At 44.6% G+C, this 12,204-nt stretch overlaps 1 protein-coding gene across 3 annotated transcripts in view; it reads right to left on the bottom strand.

Moving 5' to 3' along the window:
- Positions 1 to 5,042: 5,042 nt before the first annotated feature.
- The window catches only part of ogdha (oxoglutarate dehydrogenase a), a 39,245-nt gene continuing 32,083 nt past the window's right edge, over positions 5,043 to 12,204 (bottom strand). For all 3 annotated transcript variants that reach the window (XM_049577863.1, XM_049577864.1, XM_049577865.1), the window contains 8 exons: positions 11,750 to 11,877; positions 11,403 to 11,581; positions 9,653 to 9,724; positions 9,151 to 9,276; positions 8,934 to 9,006; positions 8,651 to 8,814; positions 7,912 to 8,066; positions 5,043 to 7,237 (listed from right to left, as the gene is read on the bottom strand). In XM_049577863.1, coding sequence (XP_049433820.1) covers positions 7,114 to 7,237; positions 7,912 to 8,066; positions 8,651 to 8,814; positions 8,934 to 9,006; positions 9,151 to 9,276; positions 9,653 to 9,724; positions 11,403 to 11,581; positions 11,750 to 11,877 — 1,021 coding nt within the window. In that variant the 3' untranslated portion in view covers positions 5,043 to 7,113. The remainder of the gene's footprint in view (positions 7,238 to 7,911; positions 8,067 to 8,650; positions 8,815 to 8,933; positions 9,007 to 9,150; positions 9,277 to 9,652; positions 9,725 to 11,402; positions 11,582 to 11,749; positions 11,878 to 12,204) is intronic.

Genomic DNA, 12,204 nt, shown 5'->3' with positions numbered 1-12,204 from the left:
CACCCAGAGGGAATTTCTCTAAATTTGGCACAAACGTCCACTTGGACTGAAGAATAACATGATTCCAGTTTTGTGCTTGAAGGTCAAAGGTCAGTGTGACCTCACACTACATGTTTTTGGCCATAACTCAATAATTCATACATTAATTAAGTAACACTAGTTCTAATGAGGTGATGTCAAAAGGTCAAAGGTCAGCTTGACTGTGACATCATCATGTTTTAACGTCATATCTCAGGAACAGAAGGGGAGACATTTGGTCAGATACTGAATTGGTGACTCTAATTCACTGACATGGATGGAGACTGTCCAGAGACACCAACCACAGGGTGAACTGGTGGGCGGAGTCATACAACCACAGGGTGGGCTGGTGGGCGGAGTCATACAACCACAGAGTGGACTGGTGGGAGGAGTCATACAACCACAGGGTGGGCTGGTGGGAGGAGTCATACAACCACAGGGTGGACTGGTGGGCGGAGTCATACAACCACAGGGTGGACTGGTGGGCGGAGTCATACAACCACAGGGTGGACTGGTGGGAGGAGTCATACAACCACAGGGTGGACTGGTGGGCGGAGTCATACAACCACAGGGTGGACTGGTGGGCGGAGTCATACAACCACAGGGTGGACTGGTGGGCGGAGTCATACAACCACAGGGTGGACTGGTGGGCGGAGTCATACAACCACAGGGTGGGGACTCCAGGTTTCTAGATGTTTGAGGTTTTTGAAAAAATCTGATTCGACTGAATGAGATAAAAACTTTCATCAGTTTCTCTCTGTATGGAAGAGTGGAAACAGTACGGATGAACCTGCTTCCCCGGCTCCTATTTTTATTTCAGTCCCTACCCATTAAAGTTCCAATTTCCACCTTTAACATGTTAAACAAATTAATCTCTCAATTTATATGGCAACACAAGAGACCCAGAATTAGACTTAAAATACTTAATTTGGCTAAGAAAAATGGAGGTCTGGCATTGCCGAATTTGAAATTTTATTACTGGGCAGCTCAGCTAGCAACGATTGTGGGTTGGATAAGTGGAGACGAGGAGGCAAAGTGGGTTCAAATAGAACAGGGTGAAGTTAAGGGTGCACTGTTATCTATCCTACCCTTTGTGGATTTGAAGCAAGTCAACAAAATGAAGATTGGAAACGAATGGATAAAACATACTTTAAAGATTTGGGGGGAAGTTAAAAAGATGTTTGGAGATAGTGGGTCTATCTCTAGAGCTATGCCCATAGTGGGCAACATTGATTTTCCACCTTCGGTTTCAGATCATGGTTTTAGGAGATGGGCGGCTAAAGGTCTCACTATCTTTAATCAATTATTTGAGAAACACACTTAAAATCCTTTACCCAGCTTGAACAATTCGACCTTCCCTCCAATGATTTTTATAGATATTTGCAAATTAGGCACTATATTACAAATCATAAAGACAAAGAGCGAACTGGCAAAACTCCAAATAGTATAGAACAATATTTTATTGAAATCTTGGAAAAACGTCTCCCATCACGTAAACATGTTTCTCATCTCTATAAAAGACTTTCATCAGACTTATGTGAGAATACCTACAATATTAAGGGAAAATGGGAATTGGAATCTAATACTATAATAGAAGACGAACTTTGAGATAAACTTTGTAACAGCAGTCATAAAGGTATCAGCAGACAGCAGTGGAAAGAATTTGACTGGAAATTCAAAATCAGATTTTTTCGTACCCCTTTGGCTGTTTCAAATTTTGTTAAAGATTCCTCAGCAGCTCTATGCTGGAGACAATGTGGTAAAATAGGAGATCATACACACATATTCTGGGACTGTCCAGTTATTTTTGAATATTGGAAAGATATTAAAAACGAAATTGAGAAAATTATGAAAAGAGAAATCCCCTCAAGCATGCTGCTTTACCTGCTTGGTGTTATACCGGTCGACCTTTTCACTGCTGACCAAAGATATATTTTGCATATTTTACTATTGGTCGCCAAGAAAAATGTAACAGCAAACTGGAAGAATGTTAAATCACCGACCGTGGCTGAATGGAAACAGAGGTTGAGACAAGTGTATCTTATGGAAAGAATGACTGCATCATTACAGTTGAAAATGGACCTTTTTGATCGGAGGTGGAGCATGGTCGGAAAATACTTATTAATATGAATTTATTGAGACTGGTGAGGCTGTGTTTTTTTTTGTTTCGTTTTTTTTTTTTTTTTAAGTAATGGAAATGGACCCTGACATGATGCATTCTATTTGCTCCTCCTTGTTATTGGCATGTCTGTACCTTCTATACATCACTGATCTTGTCTCGGATGTTGTTCACTGTTTAACTGAAAAACTCTAAATAAAAAGTTCAAAAAAAAAACAAAAAACTTTCATCTGTTTCTTTATGATTAAAAAATGTTGTTACGTGTAAAACAAATGTTGTTGGGGAGAACGTGTCGACATCAGCTGTAAAATAAACCTAAACTCAGCGCCGTCTGCCGTCACCGCACAGAATAACAGAGCACACACTCACACAGAACATCAGCTGTCACCTGAAGGCACCACTTTTTTTTATAACGTTTGCAGAACCAGTTTTACTCCCTGTGAACCATCAGCTGGTGGAAAAACCAGAATCACCAGACTGAGCGAGTTCATGTTTCATGAATGATGTCATTAACAGCGAGTTTGTTATAAAACAGACACCACTCTTTATTGTTGTCTTCTAAAGGGCCAAAATTTAATGTGAAGAGCGTCTTTATTTGAGTTTATATTGAGGATTTGTTTCTTATGAAACCACCACAGACTCACTGACAGGAAGAACACCTGAGCTCAGGTGTGGTTGCTCCAAAATAAAAGCACTTCCTGGTTGGTTTGTAGCTGCAGAACTGATCATAATAATTTAATCCAGGGTGATTATTTTAATCAGCTCGTCGAACTCACTGCGTGTTTATGACATGACATCACAGGTGTCGTCATCATCGTCAGTGGAGACATTCTGAGTCCAGAAACACTGGCTCCTACATTTCCCATGATGCACCTGGAACGGTCTTTCAATCAGCCTCCCTGCCTGTAAACAGACTCCACACACTGTGTTTATAGTCTGATGACATCACTGTGACATCATCTGGGTTTTTGTCTCTCTGGAACTGACGAAGCTGGTGGCAACACACACACACACACACACACACACACACACGCACACACACCTCTGACGTCCGCTTGCCTGAGGAGATGCTGCTGTGATCTGCAGTCTCTGTTTCCATGGTAACTGATGCTCACACACACACACACACCTGTGACAGAGATGTGGAGTGACGTCTAACAGACGCTGCGAGAGCGTGAGATCAGAGAGAAGACGAGTGGGAGATGGGGGGAGGGGGACAAAGGGAGGAGGAGGAAGATGAAGATGTGAAGATGAGAACAAAGGAATTCAACAAGAGATCAGAGACAAAGGAAACAGTGAGAGGAAAAAAATGAGGGATTAGAAATTTAAAAAATATTGAAGACAAAACAAAGAATGAGGCGTGAGGTGATGAGGAGACATAAAGTAGATTCATTCTGTAAAACACCTGAAATCTTTCCCTCAAGATGAAGCATCAAGATTTAAATAATTACACAGTTGTTTATGTTGACTGTTCGGGGGGAGGAAGGGGTCTGGTCTCTGCTCTTTGCAGATGATGTGGTTCTGTTGGCTCATCACACCGTGACCTTCTTCATGACCTGGGGCGGTTGGGATGACAGTCAGCTCCTCCCAGTCTGAGGTCATGGTTCTCTGCTGGTGAACACTGGATCGTTCCCTCTGGGCTGGGAGAGAGTTACTGCCTCATGAGAAGGAGGTCAAGGATCTCTGGGTCTTGTTCACAGCGAGGGGAAAATGGAGCGTGAGATGGATCGGCGGTTTGGCGCGGCGTCTGCAGCGATGTGAGCGCTGTGCAGGACTGTCGTGGTTCAGAGGGAGCTGAGCTGGAAGTCAAAGCTCTTGATTTGTAAATACGGACCTCCGTGTTTGCAGTGTGCTCTGTCCACTCTGATTTCCACTGTCAGTCCATCAGTCCTGACCAGTGTTCGTCACATCTGTTTGAGAATCTCCTTGGTCATTATTTCTCCTCTGACGTTTGAAGCAGCCTTGCCCGCCGTGTCGTTAGCTTTAGGGCTAGCTTTACAGCTAATGTTAACTGAGCTCAAGTCTGACATCCTTGGTTGCAGGTTTTTTGCAGAGTGTCTGCTCAGTCTCTGGTGGTGCAGACGCCATCCAGACATGATGTTCATAACTTCACAGCAGCAACACATCAGGACTCTAACAGGACTTTACTGAAGTCTGGTGGAGGATAGAAAAACATGACTGTCTGGTTCAGCACCATGACAGGAAGTCAAAGCTTTCCACCAAACCCTCACCTATGGTCATGAGCTCTGGGTAGTGACTGAAAGAATGAGGTCACAGATACAAGCGTCTGAAATGAGTTTCCTCTGTAGGGTGTCTGGGCTCAGCCTTAGAGATAGGGGGAGGAGTCAGACATCTGGAGGGAGCTCGGAGTAGAGCCGCTGCTCCTTCATGTTGAGGTGGTTCAACATCTGATCAGGATCCTCCTGGTCCAGCTGGTAGGAGGCCCCGGGGCAGACCCAGAACACACTGGAGGGATTATAGATCTCATCTGGTCTGGGAACACCTCGGGGTCCTCCAGGAGGACATTTTTTCACCGTTTTGAAACTGAATTTTATTGTTTGTTTTTTTTTAATCATTTAAATTTGTCTGGGCGGTGAATAACTCATTTTCTGTGGTGTGACAAACTCATCACACATATTTATTTTTGCTCTGCCTGGACTCTTAAAATGAACAGACCTTGTATAGATTGGCGTGGAGCTTTGGCGCCCCCTACTGGGGGCCGCGACCTGCAGGTGGGAAGACAGTGTTGTAAAAATATTTTTCTGCTGGGGGAATTCACTCATAAAATCACAACTGCACCAGACCAGAAAGGTCAGATCATGTGGTCGCATCAGTTGAGAAAGAATACCGACGTCATGTTGGTGTTTAGTTCAGAGTCCCAGAGTAAAGAGTCGGACGCAGCAGCTCGTCAGTACATACAGTATTCTTTATTGAATGAAGCAAAATAATGAAGAGAGATTCAATCCCCTTTTATGAAAATAAATAAATCATTTTCTTTGTCTCACAGAAGCCCAGAACACAACCTGCTGCAGCTGATCTCATCTTCTGCTGTCGTTTGTTTTTCTGTTTCAAACCAGGATACTTGACTTCCTGCTGACGAGAGTTCATTCAGCTCAAACACCAAGAAGAAACCAGAAACACATGAGACGCTCCGTTTTGGCACGAGATAAACGCTCGCCAGAGAGAAGAGGAAGAGGAAGAAGAAGAAGAAAAGAGAGACAGAAGCTGAGGGGTTAAATTAGAATCAGCAGTGCATTTGGTTGAGCTCATGTTGGGACGCCTGATGGCGCAGACCTCCGCCATTTTATTCCCCAAAATATCCCTTCAAAAGAAAGAAACACAATAAAATCTCAATGTGCCAGTAAGCGTTGCCATGGTGACTGATTACAGACTTTTCCTTAACGAGCTAACACACCTGCTGAAAGGCAAAAAACCCCTCCACCTGCTGTAGTGATTCCACTCTCACTGTTCACAGCTAGCCGCACTCCCATCCGCTTTCAATGGGGAACGCTAACGATGCTAACAATGCTAACGAGCCATTCATTAAAAACTAAAAGTAAAAATGTTTCCTGCAACGTTTCAGGTGAGGAGGAGGTGACTGCTGAGTGTGAGGGGAGTAGTGATGATGATGATGATGATGACGTCACAACTGCTGACCTGCTGTTACATAATACAGCTGGAGAGTGTGTGTGTGTGTGTGTGTGTGTGTGTGTGTGTCTGTGAGGACGGAGGAAGGTGTGTGTGCTTTTGAACTTTAAACTCAGGTTCAGACTTCACTCAACCAGAGGCAACTTTCCTAGAGCAACATTGCTGCCCTCGTTGAAAATGTTGCTAATTTTAGACTAAACTGTATTAGAGTTCCTGCATGACTACAGATGGTTTCAGTCAACTTCTCTGGAGCGTCGTTGCCTTCTAACAACTCTAACAAACTCTGGTTGCATAAAAAGTTGCCTTGTGTGTTCACTCAGACACTGGGCAACTTGTAGAGCAACTCTTGACGAGTGCTGAGGTTCAAAGCTGCAGCACAGAGACATTCTGGTATCACACAGCATCTGCTGATTTTAGACTTCATTTTATTCAGGTTGTTTGTTTGCTCGTGTTCACATCAGCTGCCTCAAACTTTTTCTGTCCTACAAAGAAATGTGTTGTCTTTTTAATCAACTCAGAAGTTGACATGTTGAAGCAGCATGTTGCTCAGACAGTTGCTGTGTTGCCTGTGGTGGAGTTGAGCCTGAAGCTGCTTCTGTACGTCTGAACACACAGTACTCAGGTCTCCTGTAGTGGAGGACAGTGCTGCAGTCGTACGCAGTGTTCTGTGCAGTTACACACTAACACTGTGTCTGCAGCCCGGACTACATGAAGTACACACTGTACTACACACTGCCGGGCCGTCACTCCTCAAATCATCTGCTCTGAGTAAATGAACCTGAACTGAAGTTACTCGCTCACGAGTTTCCTTCACTGAATGTAAGCAAAGGGAAATAAACAATTCATGATAATCGATTAACCGTTAGTCATTTATCAGCTCATATCTCAGTAAACTGACATTTTATGGATCTAATCAATATCTGACAGATGAACTGACGACAGAAATAATCAATATTTAAATCAGATCATGTCTGTGAGAAGAGCTAAAGATGCTGACAGTGACCTGTTGGTACACAGGAAACTGTCGCGCTGCGTCATGACAACAATAAACAGCTGTCAGTTTAACGTCTGTCGATGAATCTCAGAATTTAAAATCGAGTGTCGACTCAGTGATGATCTGAACGAGCTGAGATTAACACTGTGCACTCAGTCGTACAGAGTGTGTGCAGTGTTTGCTGAGTGTAGAGAGTACAGTCTGTGTGTGTGTGTGTGTGTGTGTGTGTGTGTGTGTGTGTGTGTTGATGCAGTCTGAATGTCACAACTGAATCCAGGAGGGGGTGCTGGGGGGTCAGAGGTCAGACAGGTGTTGCAGGTCAGAGGTCGCAGCTCTACTGCTGCTGATCTTTGAAGGCGTCCAGACTCAAGGCGTTGTCCAGGAAGCGCCGCAGCTCCATCAGGTGAGTGTTCTTGTTTCCTGTCGCTGGAGCTGCTGCCGGGTCTCTGCCAGCGTACCTGAGAGACAGAGACAGAGAGGGGTCAAAGGTCAGAGCAGCCCGAGCTGACACTGATACTGAGAGGAATCAGAGCTGCTCTCTGAGTGTCCGAGATACGAGTCAGCAGCTGGAGATTCATCATGTTAAGCAGTCGGGTTTTAATTCATCAGTCAGGGTGTGGTGAACTTTGGGGACTTCGGTCTCCAGATTTAGCTGCAGAGTGAGCGCTCCGCTCTGATACAGGCAGCTGCAGACACAGACCCAGGGAGAGTCTGAGAGAGACGGAGGCAGCTGCCCGACAGAAGAGAGGCTTTGCCAGGTCACATAACTTTATCTTCTGCCTTCTGCTTACAGGTGCTGAATTTACAGCTCATGGCAACCTAACACGATACCGTCTCTGGACAGCCCACCATATATCGAAAATATACCTTCATCATTTACTGATGAATTTCAAAACTTTTCCACAACATTTATCCCATGTTCATTCATTTATATAAGCAGCTTAAATGCTGGGATGCGTCTCGGACACGTCTGAAGTAGGGTGTACGTCCACATGGAGAGTTCGGCACACTTCTGTTTCCCGACAACTACCTCTGGCCACCTGCCCTCTGCACCTTAATATCAAACCCTGCACTTTCTGTTACCATGGTAACTACAGGTGTCGTCAAGTCAAAAGCTGATGAAGATGATTACCAGACAGGCTTGGCTCTCTGGATGGTGGTCCTGATGCGAGGCTTCACGTAGTCGTAGTAACCCTGGTTCTTGTGCTCCTCCTGACACCACACCAGGTCGGCGTTGGAAAAACGTTCACACTCCGCTTTCACCTGGTCGAACGGGAACGGAGACAGCTGCACGAAAGAGAGAGAGAGACAGAGTCAGTTCTTTGGAGGTTATCAGATAACAACAAACTCCAGCCAATCAGAATCCAGGATTCTTTCTGGCTGAGGTTTAACAGCCAATAACGATTCAAGAACACGAACACGTTAACAGAAGTAGTTTTTGGTGCCACCTCAGTCGAGGTTCTGAGCAAGTTGAGACCAAACTAGAAGGCGGAGTTAAAACACTGCAGACCACTGATTGGTCAGAGAACTGTCACTCTCTTTTAAACGCCATTTTCAAACAGCCAAGCTGGCGTCAGCGGAGACCTGACCAGGTATTAGAAAATGTCAGCCTGTAAAAGTGCTGAAGAGCTGATGAGGTGCAGACACTCCTGTCTGTCAGTGTCAGCAGGTGAAAGGACTCAGAGCGAGAACACACTGTGTTTGTGTGTCACTGAAGATGATGTCATGGCTGTTTGATGTGGCGTCACTATGGCCATGAGCTGAGAATCCTGCCTGCTCTGACGAGGTAGTGAGAAGAAGGGACTCCATAGCGCCATCTCTGTATGTGTGTGTGTGTGTGTGTGTGTGTGTGTGTGTGTGTGTGTGTGTACCTGCTCGATACGTGCGATGGCCACAGTTCCCTCCATGCCTCTGTTCTTCCTCTCTTTGGTCAGCTCGTAGTAAACCTTCCCTGTGCAGAAGATGAGTCGTTTCACCTCCTCAGGATTCTGCGTCGCCACGCCGTCCTCTGGGATCAACCTCTGGAAGTGAGTTCCTGCAGGAGGAGGAGGAGAAGAAGAAGAAGAAGAAGAAGAAGAAGAAGAAGAAGACACACTGAAGGTAACACTCTTCTTTACAAATGACTACCAATACTAATAAAAATAATGACAGTACCAGGCAGCATCTCGTCGAAGCTGGATCGAGCCTCTGGGTGACGCAGCAGAGACTTGGGAGTGAAGACGATCAGCTGGAGGGACAAACAGGAAGCTCATCATGTCAAACGTATTAAAGTACAGGTACCATTAAGTTCCATTTGAAAAAATAAAGTCCATTAAAAACTCTGTGTGTGTGTGTGTGTGTGTGTGTGTGTGTGTGTGTGTGTGTGTCTCACAGGCTTCCTGTACGGCAGCAGGATCTGGCGTCTGAGAACATGGAAGTAGTTTCCAGGAGATGAACAGTTCACCACGATCCAGTTACAGTCGTAGAGCTGACGCACCGCAAAGTCCTCCGTGAGCGGCTGAGACACACGAAGGAGGAGACGAAGACGAAGACGAAGAAGAAGACGAAGAAGACGAAGAAGAAGAGATGTTAGATCCTTTCTTACACTTTCAAAATAAAAGCTGGGGCAGTTTAAACCACCAGACACCATGATGTGATCTGACTCTGCTTAAACACTGAAAGCTAAAACTACAAATCACACGCCCACATCAGATGAAGCTGCAGGTCTGCACGTCGCTGATCGCTCGTCACAGAGGAGCAACACCTTCAGACAATGACTGTTTTTATTGTGCAGACTTTAACTTTGAAACAGACAGGAAGTCTGGATGTGTTTCCTGTTGTAGTTCCCTCCTTAAAAACATCTTAAAAGAGACAAAGAACAGCTGGAGTTTTACCGGCATGACGTCGGGGTCATCGTTGCACATCTGGAGGAATCTCTCGGGACGAGCTGAAGAATGCTCCGGACCCTGACACACACACACGCACACACACGCACACACACGCACACACACACGATCAACAGTTTTAAACACCTTCAGCCAAGCAGTATCTCAGAGTGAACATGCAGTCATGATGTTAAATGTCCAGCAGGTGGAGCTGTTTCTGACACTGAACCACAGGGTGGATGACATCATCATAACTTTATCTTTATACTATATGAACATAAGGTCGTGTTCTTTCACACATTCAGCTGATTCATACGTTTTCAAAACTTCATAACGTCCCCTGTCTTTCATTCAGTTTTCAGACTCAGATTAAAACACTGTGCGGCTCTGACTGGATGGATTTTAGTTTTTATTCTAAGATTCCTCTTCATGATTTTTGACTTTTGCTGCACTTGTTTTTTTCCTTCTCTCAAACTATTTATATTTTATGCACCAAAACATAGAGACATTCTCTGTATGTGAAAACGTACCAATGCCCTGTGTTTTGGTGCGCGGCATCTGTGCAGCTGTTTCCTGCAGGACTTTAAGCAGTTTCTTTATGTATAAAGAAACCCACAGATCAATATAAGTATAAACAGTATCAAAACACAAAGCAGTAAAATACGTACGCAGCAGAAAGAAGCAAAATATAACAGACAGACTGAATGGCTGATTTAACATCACTGATCAATGGACGTATAAATATTGCACAGTCTAACATATACGTACGTTGACTATAGTCTGATTGTAGGTGTGTGCGGCTGTGTCAGCGGTGCTCTCTTAAATGTCCACGACAAATTTCTCCTCAGGGAGACAATAATCTTGTCGTCTTGTCTTGTCGGACACTGATTTGTTTTGAAACAGATCAAAAGCTGAGTTCAGTGAACTCCTGAGAGCTGTTCGTCTCTTTGTGTCTGCTGGTCAACACAGTCATTAGACCAGAGCCGCACCAATCAATCAGCTGGCTTCTACATCATCAGCTGATCAGTCTGTGTGTTTATGCTCTCACACTCTTTTATTTCTCCTAACATGTTTTATTATTATTATTATTATTATTATTACAGTTTTTATCTCACATTATTGTTGTGTGTCTTATTACATTGTTTTCTATTATTTCAATGGTCTGATTCTATTTGGCTTCTAATCCTGGTTCATCCATGTAGAGACCTCTGTAAACTGCCGTATAATGAAGACTGTTATTATTATTATGTCTTTATAATAAAGTGGGAGACGTCTGTCCTCAGTCTGTCTCAGTGACCATCTCACCAGATGAAGGCAGCTACAGTTACTGGTGGTCAGTGGGATGTGAGGACTCTTAAACCAACGTGTGCACAGATGTGAAGCTCTGACTGTATCTGACTGATGCTTAATGAAAGTATTCAGCCTGTGTAGCTGAGGGGACAGGTCACACTGATGCTGGTCATCAACCATCAACATAAACTACACATCACCTGTAAAGCATTTTAATAAATCAATCTATCATCATTAAACAACTGGAGACTGAGAACATTTTAAATAAATCAGCATCATATCTGACAGGATGTGACTGTTTCTGTGACTTCCTGTACGGACTGAAGGCTGCTGGAAACTGTCCGACCTCACCGCAGCTTTTTGTCTCCGCCTCCTGCTGCAGCCGCCTGCTCTCGCCCACAGGTGAGGCGCAGCTCGTCTCTAACGAGCCCACTGTCTACATGATGCTGTGTGTGTTTGTTTCACTCACCATGCCCTCCATGCCGTGCGGCAGCAGCAGCACGATGCCGTTCTGTCTGACCCACTTGGCCTGACCGGGACAGATGAACTGGTCGATGATGCACTGAGCCGTGTTGTGGAAGTCTCCGAACTGAGCCTCCCACAGGATCAGAGCGTTGGGACTCGCCATCGCAAAACCCAACTCAAAACCTGCAGACACACAGAACGTTAGAGCCTCAGTGTACGATGCAGAATATTTACCACAACGTCCATCTGTGCACACACACACACACACACACACACACACACACACACACACACACACACACACACACAGGATATTGATGTGCAGAGAGACAGCAGAGCGTGCAGACTCACCCAGGACTCCGTACTCAGACAGCGAGCTGTTGCAGACGGTGTACGGCGCCTGGTCAGGAGACAGGTGGTTCATGGGAATGCAGGTCCTCTTGTCAACATTCTGGTCGTGGAGGACGTGATGACGGTGGCTGAAAGAGGACAAACAGCTTCAGTTACAACACTGGAGTCGAAAAAAGACGGAGTTCAATCTCTCCACCTCGTCATTTCAACATGCACATCTGTCATGTCAAAACCAGAACAAACTCTGAAGTACTTCATTGTTTCAGTATTTTAATTCTGTCACTTTATACTTGTACTCTTCTACTCTCACAGGGAAATACTGTTTTTGTCCACTACATTATTTGATAACTTTTAAAAATGCATTACAGTTAATCACAAAAAACAAAGTTTAGAATAACGTGATAAAAACTTTTAAGATGTAAAAATGAGAAAGTCACTTTGCAGATTCAGGTTAA

Source organism: Epinephelus fuscoguttatus, linkage group LG6 (assembly GCF_011397635.1).
Source record: "Epinephelus fuscoguttatus linkage group LG6, E.fuscoguttatus.final_Chr_v1".
In the NCBI taxonomy this organism is placed as follows: domain Eukaryota; kingdom Metazoa; phylum Chordata; class Actinopteri; order Perciformes; family Serranidae; genus Epinephelus; species Epinephelus fuscoguttatus.
The sequence above is the reverse complement of the archived record's forward strand: the minus strand, read 5'-3'. Positions and strand labels throughout refer to the sequence as shown.